General features: G+C 44.1%; 1 protein-coding gene across 6 annotated transcripts in view; it reads right to left on the reverse strand.

Moving 5' to 3' along the window:
* LOC110495804 (sodium-driven chloride bicarbonate exchanger) overlaps positions 1–19,420 on the reverse strand; it is a 46,770-nt gene that overhangs the window by 13,498 nt on the left and 13,852 nt on the right. For all 6 annotated transcript variants that reach the window (XM_021571242.3, XM_036952253.2, XM_090208083.1 and 3 more), the window contains 10 exons: positions 17,224–17,305; positions 15,786–15,941; positions 8,547–8,688; positions 8,296–8,456; positions 7,909–8,097; positions 2,533–2,621; positions 1,952–2,109; positions 1,679–1,766; positions 1,414–1,560; positions 897–991 (listed from right to left, as the gene is read on the reverse strand). In XM_021571242.3, coding sequence (XP_021426917.3) covers positions 897–991; positions 1,414–1,560; positions 1,679–1,766; positions 1,952–2,109; positions 2,533–2,621; positions 7,909–8,097; positions 8,296–8,456; positions 8,547–8,688; positions 15,786–15,941; positions 17,224–17,305 — 1,307 coding nt within the window. The remainder of the gene's footprint in view (positions 1–896; positions 992–1,413; positions 1,561–1,678; positions 1,767–1,951; positions 2,110–2,532; positions 2,622–7,908; positions 8,098–8,295; positions 8,457–8,546; positions 8,689–15,785; positions 15,942–17,223; positions 17,306–19,420) is intronic.

Consider the following 19,420-nt stretch of genomic DNA (forward strand, 5'->3'; position numbering starts at 1 on the left):
CCTACTGCCTCACTCTAAATATACTGTATCACACTACTGCAGCTTCCTCCTCGCTCTAGATACACTCTACTACACTACTGTAGATACCCAAAACACATGACACCTACAATAACGTATTGTTAATAAAGTTGTAACACTGTATTGTGAGTGTCCATTAGTACTTATAAGCTACTGCTAATAAGATACTAATAATTCATGAATTCATATACATTATTTTGCATTGTCAAGTATTTATTAGGCATTTTAAGAGATTAGGTAACACTTTATTTACAGGATCAAAATGCTTATGAGCGAATGCTGTAGGCTATTAACTATTGAACTAATTATCGCCTATAAAACAGATTCAGGTCAGCACTTAGTTACTGCACACTTAGTGCTCATATTATAAGTGTACATGATTACGTGACGAACTAAAAATAGCTTAATAAAAGATTCAAATCGGCCCTTAGTTAACGTACACACAGTTGGTGCATTATATGTGGACATCAAATTGTACAATAAAGTGTTACCAAAATAGCTAGAGTGTTTTCCCCAGTGTTGTCGAGGCACATTTTAAGAAGTGACGCTGGTCTTATGTAGGAAAGTACGCATGGATGATTCCAAATGCATATATCACACTGAATCAATCACAGCTCTTTTTGTGAACACAGAGCTTGAGGAACGAGAGAGACCCATAAGGATGTGTTTTTTAAAGGATGGCTAGATGTACTGCTGGGGACAGGGAGAGCCGGAGAGGAGATAAACAGGGGACTGAAAGACAAAGAGGACCTTAGATGGTCCACAGTGGTGTAGATCACACTCACAGTGCTGGCCAGCCTAATCTCAGCCCAAACACACACACCACTTCCCTTCAACTCACAACCACCACACACACACACACACACACTCAAACCTACCTTCCTGTGCGCTGTAGCTCTGGGCCTCCATGGCCACCAGGTTCCTCTGCTTCTCCCAGATCTCCATTGGGTAGAGGAGGGACCTTGCGCTTTTCCTGTGTGGTAAAGAATAGAGGTCAGAGGTCAGATGGAAAATAAATATTTATTTGCCAAAAATAGCTATATCATTTATTTTCAGTGCATCTCCGCTAGTAGGGATTGTCCTAAAATAGCCTGTCAGGAAAAACATTCCTTCCAACAACACGGGATTGCTTTTTTAAGGACAAGCAGTCTGGCACGTACCAAAAACAGCTGATGATAGAAAAACAAAACAAATTGATTCAGAAGGGATTTAGAGCATGTCCTTGGGGTACACCAGCAGTTAAATCCGAGTAAAATTCCGATTGGGTTTAGCCAGTGAGGCAGTCGGAAGCAAACTAAGAGATGATGGCATAGGGTCAGAGTCAACTATATATGCATCTCAAAACAAGTCTCTGGTTAGGGGTGATGGCATAGACACCACCAGGAAGAGGCTCACCTGAGAGGGCACATTTTTGGGCGGCTCTATCCTGATGGAGGGGTCCCACTCCCCAGGTGGCAACACAGTGACCTGGTCCAGGAACTCATCGATGCCGGCCACCAGGTCGTTCCTGTCCTTGGCTTTATACGCCACGTCATGGAACACCTGGGAGGTTGGCAGAGAGGGAATGGGGTTAACCTGTATGTGTCATAAACTTGGCTAACATAACCAAAGGCCACGCAGGGAAAAGCACACACAGGACTACTGCAACGTGGCTACATACCTCGTCTGTCATCAGAGTTGCGATGGATCGGCCAATCTCATGGTACTGTGGTCCTTTTCCCAGAGGCCCCAGCAGAATGAACAGGAACCTGAGGGAGAACAGAGGTTTTAACCATGTTTTTTTTTAACCTTAAATAGAGTGCATCCACTCAGGAACTTACCCAATGCAAAAACACCTATCCCACTTCAGTTACAAACACATACAATTCATAGTATTAACCGTAATCATCATTAACAACAATATTATAATAAAATGAAAGTGTGCGTGTCTGACCTGGTGGTGATGGGGACCTCAGCCAGGCCGTTGAGCAGCACGGCGGGACACAGACGGACAAAGGCCACCACGGGCTGCTCCAAGAACTCTAGCTCCCCCACCAGGACATTGGATGCCTCTGCACCGGGTGGAATCTTCTTCATGAAGTGGAGGTCAATCTACAGACATTAATCCTATTTAGCTAATAGGAGATAGGAAAATATGCTAAATAGGGTCGACTGAAATGAGGGCCAAGGGATCATGGATAGGCCCACTGAGAAATCTGTCATAAATAGGCTACAGATGTCTGGCTAGATACTGGGTTGTGACTAGAATCCGTGGGTTTATTATTCATTGAGCTACAGACAAAGGGCTAAACGCTTTGAGTGGGTCACACAACATAGAAAATGCACTGGTCTAAAACATACTAACTGGTGGTTAACATAGTCACAGTAATGTAGCTACTTGCTAATGTACTGCATGTCGATAAAAAAGTTGAATAGTGCTTAGTAGAAACTTTTGGGTAACCTGGTAGCCTGGTAGCCAACCTTAGTATGACGACAACCATAGAACATACAAATAATGGTGCGACCAGGCTAGACCTTGCTGAAGTCCACATGGCTGTTCTCCCGGCTGACATGTTCCTTGCCCTCTGTGGTGGCTGGCTGGGACTGGGGAGAGACAGTCTGACCTGGGAGACATCAGGACGGGAGAGAGCCAGACTGTTAGTCACTCTCACTGGACAACATACTGCACTATATTCAGATTAAGACTTTTAGTGTAACACTATAATCTAGATGAAATTCATCAATTCATTAATCCTACCTAGATTAAAGAAGGAATGAGGCCTTGACGATTGTCTTTGTGATCAAAACGTTGCACTTCCTAAGTTGAATTTGCAAGTAGTACTATTTTACTTTGAAGGTTTGGTACTGCCCAACAGATTAGAGAAAACACAGGGAGATTATGCTATGGTGCACTGGAGGCAATGAAGTGGTTATGACTGGTTTCTGTGTTTGCAACATCTAAATGAGTTCCATTTGAGAACGGCCCAGTGTTAGTCTCAGACTAGACTATAGGGGTCCTGGCTAGTTGCCTGTATAGATCTCCTCATCGGAGTCCATTATTGGGATAGGGCAGTAACCCTGGCCAACAGCCTGTTGGAAGCCAAAGCGAATGGAGCTCCGCTTAGCTCTGCAAGGCAGGGATTGGCTGTCTGGATCTGAGGGGAGGCACGGCAGGAGTGCTTTGGGGCTTACAGATGGGGAAGGGGTGATGGTGGAGGTGGACACACATGGAGGGCAGCACACACACAGAGGCCATGGCCTGCAGGAGAAGGTCTGTCTGAAGGCTTGTCTGCATGTGTTTGTGTCAGTCTTGGGGGGTGCCTTCGTCTTAAAGGTGCAAAAAAAGGGGGGGGGGGGCCTGTCGACTGGATATGTAAACGAACACACACACATGCACACAGACACAAGCAGACGTGTATATATACAGTGCCTTGCGAAAGTATTCGGCCCCCTTGAACTTTGCGACCTTTTGCCACATTTCAGGCTTCAAACATAAAGATATAAAACTGTATTTTTTTGTGAAGAATCAACAACAAGTGGGACACAATCATGAAGTGGACCGACATTTATTGGATATTTCAAACTTTTTTAACAAATCAAAAACTGAAAAATTGGGCGTGCAAAATTTTTCAGCCCCCTTAAGTTAATACTTTGTAGCGCCACCTTTTGCTGCGATTGCAGCTGTAAGTCGCTTGGGGTATGTCTCTATCAGTTTTGCACATCGAGAGACTGATTTTTTTTCCCATTCCTCCTTGCAAAACAGCTCGAGCTCAGTGAAGGTTGGATGGAGAGCATTTGTGAACAGCAGTTTTCAGTTCTTTCCACAGATTCTCGATTGGATTCAGGTCTGGACTTTGACTTGGCCATTCTAACACCTGTATATGTTTATTTTTGAACCATTCCATTGTAGATTTTGCTTTATGTTTTGGATCATTGTCTTGTTGGAAGACAAATCTCCGTCCCAGTCTCAGGTCTTTTGCAGACTCCATCAGGTTTTCTTCCAGAATGGTCCTGTATTTGGCTCCATCCATCTTCCCATCAATTTTAACCATCTTCCCTGTCCCTGCTGAAGAAAAGCAGGCCCAAACCATGATGCTGCCACCACCATGTTTGACAGTGGGGATGGTGTGTTCAGGGTGAGGAGCTGTGTTGCTTTTACGCCAAACATAACGTTTTGCATTGTTGCCAAAAAGTTCAATTTTGGTTTCATCTGACCAGAGCACCTTCTTCCACATGTTTGGTGTGTCTCCCAGGTGGCTTGTGGCAAACTTTAAACTACACTTTTTATGGATATCTTTAAGAAATGGCTTTCTTCTTGCCACTCTTCCATAAAGGCCAGATTTGTGCAATATACGACTGATTGTTGTCCTATGGACAGAGTCTCCCACCTCAGCTGTAGATCTCTGCAGTTCATCCAGAGTGATCATGGGCCTCTTGGCTGCATCTCTGATCAGTCTTCTCCTTGTATGAGCTGAACGTTTAGAGGGACGGCCAGGTCTTGGTAGATTTGCAGTGGTCTGATACTCCTTCCATTTCAATATTATCGCTTGCACAGTGCTCCTTGGGATGTTTAAAGCTTGGGAAATCTTTTTGTATCCAAATCCGGCTTTAAACTTCTTCACGACAGTATCTCGGACCTGACTGGTGTGTTCCTTGTTCTTCATGATGCTCTCTGCGCTTTTGACGGACCTCTGAGACTATCACAGTGCAGGTGCATTTATACGGAGACTTGATTACACACAGGTGGATTGTATTTATCATCATTAGTCATTTAGGTCAACATTGGATCATTCAGAGATCCTCACTGAACTTCTGGAGAGAGTTTGCTGCACTGAAAGTAAAGGGGCTGAATAATTTAGCACACCCAATTTCTCAGTTTTTGATTTGTTAAAAAAGTTAGAAATATCCAATAAATGTCGTTCCACTTCATGATTGTGTCCCACTTGTTGTTGATTCTTCACAAAAAAATACAGTTTTATATCTTTATGTTTGAAGCTTGAAATGTGGCAAAAGGTCGCAAAGTTCAAGGGGGCCGAATACTTTCGCAAGGCACTGTATATATACATACAGTATATCACCAAAGTGAGTACACCCCTCACATTTTTGTAAATATTTGAGTATATCTTTTCATGGGACAACACTGAAGAACTGAAACTTTGCTACAATGTAAAGTAGTGAGTGTACAGCTTGTATAACAGTGTAAATTTGCTGTCCCCTCAAAATAACTCAACACACAGCCATTAATGTCTAAACCGCTGGCAACAAAAGTGAGTACACCCCAAAGTGAAAATGTCCAAATTGGGCCCAAAGTGTCAATATTTTGTGTGGCCACCATCATTTTCCCGCACTGCCTTAACCCTCTTGGGCATGGAGTTCATCAGAGCTTCACAGGTTGCCACTGGAGTCCTCTTCCACTCACGGACGACATCACAGAGCTGGTGGATGTTAGAAACCTTGCACTCCTCCACCTTCCGTTTGAGGATGGCCCACAAATGCTCAATAGGGTTTAGGTCTGGAGGCATGCTTGGCCAGTCCATTACCTTTATCCTCAGCTTCTTTAGCAAGACAGTGGTCGTCTTGGAGGTGCGTTTGGGGTCGTTATCATGTTGGAATACTGCCCTGCGGCCCAGTCTCCGAAAGGAGGGGATCATGCTCTGCTTCAGTATGTCACAGTACATGTTGGCATTCATGGTTCCCTCAATGAACTGTAGCTCCCCAGTGCCGGCAGCACTCATGCAGCCCCAGACCATGACACTCCCACCACCATGCTTGACTGTAGGCAAGACACACTTGTCTTTGTACTCCTCACCTGGTTGCCGCCACACACGCTTGACACCATCTGAACCAAATAAGTTTATCTTGGTCTCATCAGACCACAGGACATGGTTCCAGTAATCCATGTTCTTAGTCTGCTTGTCTTCAGCAAACTGTTTGCGGGCTTTCTTGTGCATCATCTTTAGAAGAGGCTTCCTTCTGGGACGACAGCCATGCAGACCAACTTGATGCAGTGTACGGCGTATGGTCTGAGCATTGACAGGCTGACCCCCCACCCCTTCAACCTCTGCCGCAATGCTGGTAGCACTCATACGTCTATTTCCCAAAGACAACCTCTGGATATGACGCTGAGCACATGCACTCAACTTCTTTGGTCGACCATGGCGAGGCCTGTTCTGAATGGAACCTGTCCAGTTAAACCGCTGTATGGTCTTGGCCACCGTGCTGCAGCTCAGTTTCAGGGTCGTGGCAATCTTCTTATAGCCCAGGCCATCTTTATGTAGAGCAACAATTCTTTTTTTCAGATCCTCAGAGAGTTCTTTGCCATAAGGTGCCATGTTCAACTTCCAATGACTAGTCAGTATGAGGGAGTGTGAGAGCGATGACACCAAATTTAACACACCTGCTCCCCATTCACACCTGAGACCTTGTAACACTAACGAGTCACATGACACCGGGGAGGGAAAATGGCTAATTGGGCCCAATTTGGACATTTTCACTTAGGGGTGTACTCACTTTTGTTGCTAGCGGTTTAGGCATTAATGGCTGTGTGTTGAGTTATTCTGAGGGGACAGCAAATTTACACTGTGAAACAAGCTGTACACTCACTACCTTGCATTGTAGCAAAGTGTAATTTCCTCAGTGTTGTCAAATGAAAAGATATTCTCAAATATTTACAAAAATGTGAGGGGTATACTCACTTTTGTGATATACTGTATATATATATATATATTCACAGTTGAAGTATGAAGTTTACATACAACTTATCCAAATAAATTTAAACTCAGTTCTTCACAATTCCTGACATTTAATCCTAGTAAAAATTCCCTGTCTTAGGTCAGTTAGGATCACCACTTTATTTTAAGAATGTGAAATGTCAGAATAATAGTAGAGAGAATAATTTATTTCAGCTTGTATTTCACATTCCCAGTGGGTCAGAAGTTTACGTACACTCAATTACTATTTGCTAGCATTGCCTTTAAATTGTTTAACTTGGGTCAAACGTTTCGGGTAGCCTTCCACAAGCTTCAAGTTGGCTGAATTTTGGCCCATTCCTCCCGACAGAGCTGGTGTAACTGAGTCAGGTTTGTAGGCCTCCTTGCTCACACACGCTTTTTCAGTTCTGTCCACAAATTTTCTATAGGATTGAGGTCAGGGCTTTGTGATGGCTCCAATACCTTGACTTTGTTGTCCTTAAAATTAAGCCATTTTGCTACAACTTTGGAAGTATGCTTGTGGGTCATTGTTCATTTGGAAGACCCATTTGTGACCCAGTTTTAACTTCCTGACTGATGTCTTGAGATGTTGCTTCAATATATCCACATAATTTTCCTGCCTCATGATGACATCTATTTTTTGAAGTACCACAGTCCCTCCGGCAGCAAAGCACCCCCACAACATGATGCTGCCACCCCCGTGCTTCACAGTTGGGATGGTGTTCTTCGGCTTGCAAGCCTCCCCCTTTTTCCTCCAAACTGTTTCTGTGTGTGTCTAGGTTGTTTGCATGTATATATATGTGTGTGTATGTATATGTGTGTGTGTGTATATATATATATATATATATATATATATATGTGTGTGTGTATGTATATGTGTGTGTATATATATATATATATATATATATATATATATATATATATATATATATATATATATATATATATATATATATATATATATATATATATATATATATACATATATACACACACACACACACACACACACATAGACACACACAGAAACACATAGACACACACACACAAACAAAAGGAGAGAATGTAGACAATAGTTGAGATATTAATCAAACAACACATCAAGTCACATAGAGACACAATACAGCACAACAATCAGAAAAGCCACAAAACTGTGATTGGTGTGTGGATGGTTGGTTGGTTGGTGGATTGGTGAGCTCACCGTTCTTGTCCATGGAGTGGGGCTCGGAATGCTTTTTGCCAATATCGGCGAAGGAGCGTACGATGGGGATGCGGTTGGCCAGCTTCTTGTGGTTCTGGTGGTGGTGCTGCTTCAGGAGCGCCTCACGGATCCTCCTCCTCACGTCCTCCCCCACCCCGGCCGACACCTCATGCTGGTCCAGGACCATATCTGAGAGAACACACATATAGATTGGTTAGGGGTTTGCGTGCCTTGCTCAAGGGCAAAACGGCAGTAATTAGCACCTGACATTCTAACTCCGGTAACTCTCCAGTTGCAGACTCACTCCCGCCAGATTTTCCCTGTCGACACTCGGATTTGAACCGGCAACCTTCTGGCCACCCTCCACTCCAGCACCACTCTACGTACCGGCGATCTCCTCCAGTGAGTTGGCCCTCATGTCCAGCAGCACGGTGCCGTTGAGGATGCAGCTCCTCAGCTCAAACAGGCTATGAAGAGACAGGGTGGCCACGTAGGGCTTGCTCCAACGCTCGCCTCCATCCTCCACGTCCTCCTCAAACTTCAGCCACCTACACACACGCAGACACACAGAGATGCACAAGCAGAAAAACGGACACCTGATTGGCTGTGGAGCTGGAGCGGGTGGTGCGATTGGTTACCTGGCGGTCTCCTTCCACTCTGCATCCTCGCCCTCTCTCAGGCAGATCTCATCCAGCTCAGTGAAGAGGGCATGAGGTATGTGCTCCTCATCACCATCCTCTGTCCCCAGAAGGAACTGCACCCTCTGGGCAGGAGTGTCTGCTGTAGAGGGGTAGAGGAGGCAAAGGAGAGAGTTGGGGGTGTGGAGAGGGAGGAAGAAAGGGAGAAGATGAGAAAGAGAGAAAGGGGGGTGAGAGAAAGAAAAAAAACTTTTTCCCAAACACAGTGTGTCTAAACTCTGGTGTCCAAACACCCAGCATGCCCTAGACAGTCTGTCTGAGGACCAACTAGGTTCACCTAGCCACATAGTAATATACACAGGCACAAACGACCTGAGAACAAAGCAGGAAAGGGTGGCCACAGCACTGACGGGAGTGATTGAAAAAGCTTCTTCTACTTTCCCCAATGCACAAGTGGTTATCTCCACCCTGCTACCACAAAAAGACTTCCCTGCTACAATACAGCGGGTAAATGCAAGCATGTCCCGTGACTGTGCCTCAAAACCAAATGTTTTCCTGGCCCACCACTCCACCCTGGACTTGAACAGCCTCTATGACCAGGTCCACTTATACAAGGCAGCAGTGCCCGCCTTCACCCGGGCTCTAAAGGACATCGCTCTCAAACGCAGCCCCAACACTTCACACAGGAGCAACTGATCAATAGACACCCCGCCCAGACCAGCGAGACACTCTCCCAGACCTCCGGAACATTTTACATTTGGCTAGAAATTCAAAAGGAAATGAGCTTAGAAACATTTCCTCCTGTGTGCTACCTATATCCCCCCACTAAAATTCCCATACTTTAATGAAGACAGCTTCTCCATCCTGGAGGGGGAAATCAATCATTTCCAGACTCAGGGACTAGTCCGTGGTGACCTAAATGCCAGAACCGGACAAGAACCTGACACCCTCAGCACACAGGGGGACAAACACCTGCCTGGAGGTGACCGCAATCCCTCCCCCATATGCCCCCCTAGGCCCACTATGACAACATAACCAACAAAAACGGGTCACAACTCCTATAGCTCTGTCGCACGCTAGGTATGCACATAGTGAATGGTAGGCTTCAAGGGGACTCCTATGGTAGGTACAACTATAGCTCATCTCTTGGCACTAGTACTGTAGACTACTTTATCACTGACCTCAACCCAGAGTCTCTCAGAGCGTTCACAGTCAGCCCACTGACACCCCTATCAGACCACAGCAAAGTCACAGTCTACTTAAACAGAGCAATACTCAATCATGAGGCATCAAAGCCGAAGGAACTGAGTAATATTAAGAAATGCTATAGATGGAAGGAATGTAGTTTGGAAACATACCAAAAACATATTAGGCAACAACAAATTCAATCCCTTTTAGAAAACTTCCTGGACAAAACGTTCCACTGTAATAGTGAAGGTGTAAACTTGGCAGTAGAACATCTCAACACTATATTTGACCTCTCAGCTTCCCTATTAAATCTAAAAATCTCAAATAGAAAACCGAAGAAAATGAACAACAATGACAAATGTTTTGATGAAGAATGCAAAAATCTAAGAAAGACATTGAGAAACCTGTCCAACCAAAAACATAGACACGGAAAACCTGAGTCTACACCTTCACTGTGGTGAATCACTAAAACAATGCAGAAATACACTACGGGAAAAAGAACAGCATGTCAGAAATCGGCTCAATGTAATTGAAGAATCCATAGATTCTAACCACTTCTGGGAAAATTGGAAAACACTAAACAAACAACAACACGAAGAATCATCCACCCAAAATTGAGATGTATGGGTAAACCACTTCTTCAATTCTTTTGACTCTATAACAAAGACCAAACAGCAAAAACATATACATAATCAAATACAAATCTTAGAATCAACTATTAAAGACTACCAGAACGCACTGAATTCTCCAATTACCTTGAATGAACTACAGGACAAAATAAAAACCCTCCAACCCAAAAAGGCATGTGGTGTTGATGGTATCCTCAATGAAATGATCAAATATACAGACAACAAATTCCAATTGGCTATACTAAAACTCTTTAACATCATCCTTAGCTCTGGCATCTTCCCCAATATTTGGAACCAAGGACTGATCACCCCATTCCACAAAAGTGGAGACAGATTTGACCCAAATAACTACCGAGGGATATGCGTCAACAGCAACCTTGGGAAAATCCTCTGCATTATCATTAACAGCAGACTCGTACATTTCCTCAATGAAAACAATGTACTGAGCAAATGTCAAATGGGCTTTTTACTCAATTATCGTACGACAGACCATGTATTCACCCTGCACACCCTGATTGACACCCTGATTGACAAACAAACAAACAAACAAACAAACAAACAAACATATATATATCAAGAAATTTGGCGAGGGCACTAGAAAAGTCTGCAGCACCCAGCCTCACCCTACCAGAATCTGAAGTCAAATGTCTACTGTTTGCTGAAGATCTGGTGCTTCTGTCACCAACTAAGGAGGGCCTACACAGCAGCACTTTCTGCACAGATTATGCCAGACCTGGGCCCTGACAGTAAATCTCAGTAAGACCAAAATATTTTTTATTTTTTTATTTAACCAGGTAGGCCAGTTGAGAACAAGTTCTCATTTACAACGCGACCTGGCCAAGATAAAGCAAAGCAGTGCGACAAAAAACAACACGAGTTACACATGGGATAAACAAAAGTGCAGTCAATAACACAATAGAAAAATCTATATGCACTGTGTGCAAATGGAGTAAGGAGGTAAGGTAATAAATAGGCCATAGTAGAAAAGTAATTACAGTTTAGCAAATTAACACTGGAGTGATAGATGTGCAGATGATGATGTCCAAGTAGAAATACTGGTGTGCAAAAGAGCAAAAAGTAAACAATATGGGGATGGGGTAGGTAGTTGGGTGGGCTATTCACGGATGGGCTATGTACAACTGTTGCGATCGGTAAGCTGATGCTTAAATTTAGTGAGGGAGATATAAGTCTCCAACTTCAGCGATTTTTGCAATTCGTTCCAGTCATTGGCAGCAGAGAACTGGAAGGAAAGGTGGCCAAAGTGGGTGTTGGCTTTGGGGATGACCAGTGAGACATACCTGCTGGAGCGCGTGCTACGGGTGGGTGTTGTTATCGTGACCAGTGAGCTGAGATAAGGTGGTGCTTTACCTAGCAGAGACTTATAGATGACCTGGAGCCAGTGGGTCTGGCAACAAATATGTAGCGAGGGCCAGCCAACGAGAGCGTACAGGTCGCAGTGGTGGGTAGTATTTGGGGCTTTGGTGACAAAATGGATGGCACTGTGATAGACTGCATCCAGTTTGCTGAGTAGAGTGTTGGAGGCAATTTTGTAAATGACATCGCCGAAGTCGAGGATCAGTAGGATAGTCAGATTTACGAGGGTATGTTTGGCAGCGTGAGTGAAGGAGGCTTTGTTGTGAAATAGGAAGCTGATTCTAGATTTTACTTTGGATTGGAGATGTTTAATATGAGTCTGGAAGGAGAGTTTACAGTCTAGCCAGACACCTAGGTATTTGTAGTCAGAACCTTCCAGACTAGTGATGCTAGTCGGGCGGGCGGGTGTGGGCAGCAATCGGTTGAAAAGCATCCATTTAGTTTTACTTGCATTTAAGAGCAGTTGGAGGCCATGGAAGGAGTGTTTTATGGCATTGAAGCTCATTTGGAGGTTTGTTAACACAGTGTCCAAAGAAGGGCCACAAGTATACAGAATGGTGTTGTCTGCGTAGAGGTGGATCAGGGAATCACCCATAGCAAGAGCGACATCATTAATATATACAGAGAAAAGAGTCAGCCTGAGAATTGAACCCTGTGGCACCCCAATAGAGACTGACAGAGGTCTGGACAACAGGCCCTCCGATTTGACACACTGAACCCTATCTGAGAAGTAGTTGGTGAACCAGGCGAGGCAGTAATTTGAGAAACCAAGGCTGTGTAGTCGGCCGATAAGAATACGGTGATTGACTGAGTCGAAAGCCTTGGCCAGGTCGATGAATACGGCTGCACAGTATTGTGTTTTATCGATGGCGGTTATGATATCATTTAGTACCTTGAGCGTGGCTGAGGTGTACCCGTCTCAGCTCAGAAACCGGATTGCATAGTGGAGAAGGTACGGTGGGATTCAAAATGGTCAGTGACCTGTTTGTTAACCTGGCTTTTGAAGACTTCAGAAAGGCAGGGCAGGATGGATATAGGTCTATAACAGTTTGGGTCTAGAGTGTCTCCCCCTTTGAAGAGGGGGATGGCCACGGCAGCTTTCCAATCTTTAGGAATCTCAGATGATATGAAAGAGACATTGAACAGACTAGTAATAGGGGTTGCAACAATGGCGGCAGATCATTTTAGAAAGAGAGAATGTTGGTCCAGATTGTCTAGCCCAGCTGATTTGTACGGGTCCAGGTTTTGCAGCTTTTTCAGAACATCTGCTATCTGGATTTGGGTGAAGGAGAAGCTGGGGAGGCTCGGGCAAGTAGCTGCGGGGGGTGCGGAGCTGTTGGCCGGGGTTGGGGTAGCCAGGAGGAAAGCATGGCCAGCCGTAGAGAAATGCTTGTTGAAATTCTCGATTATCGTGGATTTATCGGTGGTGACAGTGTTTCCTAGCCTCAGTGCAGTGGGCAGCTGGGAGGAGGTGCTCTTATTCTCCATGGGCGTTACAGTGTCCCAAATCTTTTTGGAGTTAGAGCTACAGGATGAAAATTCCTGTTTGAAAAAGCTAGCCTTTGCTTTCCTAACTGACTGTTTGTATTGGTTCCTGACTTCCCTGAAAGTTGCATATCTCAGGGACTATACTAAAATAATAGTGTTCAAAAAAGGTCCAGTCACCAGGACCACAAATACAAATTCAATCTAGACACCCTTGCCCTAGAGCAAACAAACAACTATACATACCTTGGGCTAAACATCAGTGCCACAGGTAACTTCCACAAAACTGTGAACGATCTGAGAGACAAGGCAAGAAGGGCATTCTATGCCATCAAAAGGAACATAACATTCGACATACCAATTAGGATCTGGTTAAAAATACTTGAATCAGGTATAGAACCCATTGCCCTTCATGGTTGTGTAGTCTGGGGTCCGCTCACCAACCATGAATTCACAAAATGGGACAAACACCAAATTGAGAGACTGCATGCAGAATTCTGCAAAAAAATATCCTCTTTGTACAACGTAGAACACCAAATAATGCATGTGGAGCAGAATTAGGCCGATACCCGCTAATTATCAAAATCCAGAAAAGAGACGTTAAATTCTACAACTACCTAAAAGGAAGCGATTCCCAAACCTTCCATGACAAAGCCATCACCTGCAGAGAAATTAACCTGGAGAAGAGTCCCCTAAGCAAGCTGGTCCTGGGCCTCGATTCACAAACACAAACACACCCCACAGAGACCCAGAACAGCAACACAATTAGACCCAACCAAATAATGAGAAAACAAAAAGCTAATTACTTGACACATTGGAAAGAATTAACAAAAAAACAGAGCAAGCTAGAATGCTATTTGGCCCTACACAGAGAGTACACAGCGGCAGAATATCTGACCACTGTGACCAAGCTATAATTAAGGAAAGCTTTGACTATGTACAGACTCAGTCAGCATAGCCTTGCCATTGAGAAAGGCCGCCGTAGGCAGACATGGCTCTCAAGAGAAGACAGGCTATGTGCTCACTGCCCACAAAATGAGGTGGAAACTGAGCTGCACTTCCTAACCTCTTGCCCAATGTATGACCATATTAGAGAGACATATTTCCCTCAGATTACACAGATCCACAAAGAATTTGAAAACAAATCCAATTTTGATAAACTCCCATATCTACTGGGTGAAATTCCACAGTGTGCCATCACAGCAGCAGGATTTGTGACCTGTTGCCACGAGAAAAGGGCAACCAGTGAAGAACAAACACCATTGTAAATACAACCCATATTTATACTTATTATTTTATCTTGTGTCCTTTAACCATTTGTACATTGTTAAAACACTGTATATATATAATATGACATTTGTAATGTCTTTATTGTTTTGAAACTTCAGTATGTGTAATGTTTACTGTTAATTTTTATTGTTTATTTCACTTTATATATTATCTACCTCACTTGCTTTGGCAATGTTAACACGTTTCCCATGCCAATAAAGGCCTTGAATTGAATTGAGGGAGAGAGAGAGAGAGAGACAGATAGACAGAGAGAGAGCATGGTGAGAGAGAGCGAGAGAGAGAGAGAGAGAGAGAGAGAGAGAGAGAGAGAGACAGACAGACAGAGAGACAGAGAGACAGAGAGAGAGCATGGTGAGAGAGAGAGAGAGAGATAGAGAGAGAGAGAGAGACAGATAGACAGAGAGACAGATAGACAGAGAGAGAGCATGGTGAGAGAGAGAGAGAGAGAGAGAGAGACAGAGACAGAGAGTGAAAGAAAGAAAGAAAGAGAGAAAGAAAGAAAGAAAGAAAGAAAGAAGAGAGGGATAAAAAAAAAGGTGAGAGAAAGAGAGTGAGAAGAGGTGTGAAGAGACGTCAATCAATGTGCCAGTCTGTTCTGCACTCTTGCCAACGGTCTGGCCTCATGGCAATCTCAACTTTCACTATGCAGACAGATTTTGTACGGGGTCACTGATTTAGTTTGAGAAGTTCATGAGCTAGCAACTATTCGCCAGGACAGACAAATAGCGGTTGCTTAGCAACTTGAGAATAAAATGATCTGTGGTACAAAAAAAGTGATAGAATTCCAATATTTGCATAACCCAATATTTGCATAACCCATTACGTTATTGAATCAAGATCACAACTTCTGTTCTCTTTTGGCTCATTAATGATAGTTGGCAAGAGCACAAAGAGATCTGAGACCTGGCTAGTGTCAATGACAGAGAAACAAGAACAAATGACAAGTCACACATTTTCACAGGGAACATTTTGTCAGTACACTCCCCCTATTGACTTACAATACACTCTTAGAAAAAAAATAAAAACTTTGAAGAACACTTGTTGGTTGCAGGTTGCCTTTTGGTTTCAAATAGAACCAGTTTGGGTTCCATGTAGAACCCTTTCCACAGAGTGTTCTGCATGGAACCCAAAAAGGTTCTACATGGAAATCAAAACGGGTTTTCCTATGTGAACAGCTGAAGAACCCTTTTGGAACCCTTTTTTTCAAAGTGTGGGTTTTGGTCACATTTTCACAGGGAACCTTCTTTGCAGCACTCCCCCCCCATAAACTTACTGTGGGAGGGTGATTCTCTGCCATCGCCGTCCACCCCAGATTCCCTCTCTTTGGATCTCTTCCTGCTGTTTTTGTTGTGGCCGCCATGGTGACGGTGACGTCGGTGGGACTTCCTCCCCAGGGGAACGTGGACCCCGATGTAAAGGGTCCGGTGGCCTGGGGACACGATGAAAACGTAGCATCAAAATACAATTACTATAACCCCAGAAATGTAGGGCCTACAACCACAGGGCCCCATTCGTGCATTTACAAAAATGTACTTTTCAAATGTGATGCATTCATTAAAACGCAAGGCCCTGATGGAGAAAAAAAATCACTTGGGCCAGATTCATACAAAACAAATGTCAATTTGGTGTCAGCTGGAAATGAAATACTCAAGCACTGTAATGATCCCTCCCTCCCTCCCTCCCTCCCTCCCTCCCTCCCTCCCTCCCTCCCAGGGTGAGCATAATCTATGCTGACTCCAATGCTGAGCTAGGACAGCCAAAATGGCCTGCCCTATAGGTCTCAAACCAGCTGTGGGAGAGCCAGGGTACACAAGGTGACATGGACAAGACCCTGGCCACTCATATCTCTGTCCCCCACCTCCAGGCCTGCTTTAACAGCACTACTCAGTGTAAGTACTGTTAAACAAAAACAACCATTCCCAGAAACTAAAGGCAGTAAGTCAAGGACAGGATGATTCTAGCAATATGTCTCCCTGAAACGTCATGTGTGACAGCCTTAGCGTGTGGCCTGTTACAGTCACAACAACCACAACATGCATCTCTGAGTCAGCCGGCAACACACTGACATCAACTAAACATCCAACATGGTATATCACATTACAATAGAGTATATCTCCCTTTGAATGTGTCGTAGAGACTATTTTGAAAGACAATAGGGCAGCCTAGGACATGCCTGGTTGAAACACTGAGGACCCGGAGGACCTTGGCTGCAGCTTACAGTCTGTGAGTCCATTTTTCTATAAAACGATCACAACATCCCTCAGGCCTGTGAACTTGCTGATGTGATGGAACGTCTGTTCTCTCCCATCCTGCTCTCTGTGGCATGAAAGTGACACACGTATTAAGACATTCATGTGTGGTCTCTGTATGTGTGTGTGTGTGTGTGTGTGTGTGTGGTCCCCGTCTTCACTACAGTGTCCTCTCTCACAAATCCATAGGTTATCCTTATGGGGTAGCAGGGAATACTACACCAGAGCAAATACAATGTCACAGCGACACAGAGTGTCTGAGAAAGGTCACTGGGTGCATTCCAGTTTTCTTAACCTGCTCCCGGTCCTTGTCTACTTGCGTCCCTCTCCTTCCACCCATAAGTGATATGAAGTCACAGACTATGTAAAAACAGAATAGGGTTAGGTAGAGGTGGAGACAAGGGGAGGAAGCCAGTTTAGACTAAGTGAGATGCATCTCTTAAACTGTTCATGTTGACTCACCTTCCAGCTCCTCCTTCTCAAAGTTGGTGTTGAGCATGGAGCGAGTGCCCCCTCTGTCCAGGACTGCCTCATCTTCAGTCCTCTATAGGAGACACAGAGAGAGAGAGAGAGAGAGAGAGAGACAGAGAGACAGAGAGACAGAGAGAGAGAGAGAGAAAGAAAGAGAGTGAGCGAGAGGGGTGAGAGGGAGAGATAAAGAGAGAGGGGAGAGAGAGAGAGAGAGAGAGAGAGAGAGAGAGAGAGAGAGAGGGAGAGAGAGAGAGAGGGGTGAGAGAGAGAGATGAAGATAAAGAGAGAAATAGAGAGAGATAAAGAGAGAGAGAGATAAAGAAAGAGAGAGAGATATAAAGATAAAGAGAGAGGGGAGAGAGGGGGGGGGGGGGGAGAGAGAGAGCGAGATGAAGGTGGGCCGAACAGGCCCCCATATTAACATCGACAGGTCTGTAGTGGAGCGGGTCGAGAGCTTCAAGTTCCTTGGTGTCCACATCACCAACGAACTATCATGGTCCAAACGACTTTATACGCACATGTATTTACAGTATGTACAGTATAAAGATAACCATTCCTTTGCACATCAAGAGATTTTCAAGTGAAAAAGCTCAGAGTGCTGTTTTTTTATTGGGCTTAGCACACAGTGGTGAATTTGGCCCAGTGACCATTCAGTACACGGAGCCACATTTGAATTTTAAAAAGCCAAAACTCTTATATAAGAGGCCTCTGGCGTCCTGCCATCCTCCTGCTGCAAGAGGATGAGTCCTTAAATAAACACACAGCAGCTTCATGAGGCTAACTTCATCAGACAGTCACCATGGCAACTAATGTGGCCAATCACAATTTTTATGAATTCACCTTCCCTGACTACCCAGATAGTTTTATTGTTTTAGTCACGTTTTATTTATTTTTAACAAGGATGCTTCCTCATGCGTGTGGTCAGATATATACTGACTCTCACACAGCTGCCGAGAGGAACACTGTTGTTGACCAAAAAGACTGTCCTGATAATGGCTAGGATTGTTGTAGGAGAAATAGGGGTCGAGGGTCTCAGAAGGTGTGTGTGTGTGTGTGTGTGTGTGTGTGTGTGTGTGTGTATACACTATTCGCTAGTGAGTGTCCCAAAAATAACATGTTTCTGTCCAGGGGGTTGTAGGCTTAATCTTTGTGCCAAATACCATGAGGTGACATAGGAGGTGCTGGGTGCCAGTGGTAAGCTGGTAAAACATGATGCCGCGTAATGCTAGTTAATTCCCTTTGGTAACCAGCCACACTTCATTCACAATCATCTCTAAGCACAAGTCAATGCTACATTCAAATAATCTCTGGACACGGCTGAGCTTTTCCATATTGCATCATTTGACGATCTAATCAGACTAGATTGTAATCAGCACTTAACGCGATTGGAAAACATAAACAGTGAATCTACAGCACTTTGGTTAGACGGTGTAGAACCATACGACAGCAGTGTATTTGTAATACAACAGACATGGACATGAGCTACAGATAACCGTGGTTGTATTATTCCGATCATGTCGCTTAATTATAGAACTCTTTGATGTGTTCAGGCCTGCAGCTGGTGGAAGCACCTCAGAACCTGACACTGGCACAACCCCACAGCTTCCAAAAGGTACAGTTGAAGTCAGACGTTTACATACACTTAGGTTGGCGTCATTAAAACTCATTTTTCAACCACTCCACAAATTTCTTGTTAAACTGTAGTTTTGGCAAGTTGGTTAGGACATCTACTTTGTGCATGACACAAGTCATTTTTCCAACAATTGTTTACAGACAGATTATTTCACTTATAATTCACTGTATCACAATTCCAGTGGGTCAGAAGTTTACATACACTAAGTTGACTGTGCCTTTAAACAGCTTGGAAAATTCCAGAAAATGATGTCAGGGCTTTAGAAGCTTCTGATAGGCTAATTGATATAATTTGAGTCAATTGGAGGTGTACCTGTGGATGTATTTCAAGGCCTACCTTCAAACTCAGTGCCTCTTTGCTTGACATCATGGGAAAATCAAAATAAATCAGCCAAGACCTCAGAAAAACAATTGTAGACCTCCACAAGTCTGGTTCATCCTTGAGAGCAATTTCCAAACGCCTGAAGGTAACACGTTCATCTGTACAAACAATATTATGCAAGTATAAACACCATGGGACCACGCAGCCGTCATACCGCTCAGGAAGGAGACGCGT

Source organism: Oncorhynchus mykiss, chromosome 18 (assembly GCF_057628025.1).
Source record: "Oncorhynchus mykiss isolate SJ-2025 chromosome 18, ASM5762802v1, whole genome shotgun sequence".
Taxonomy (NCBI): Eukaryota; Metazoa; Chordata; class Actinopteri; order Salmoniformes; family Salmonidae; genus Oncorhynchus; species Oncorhynchus mykiss.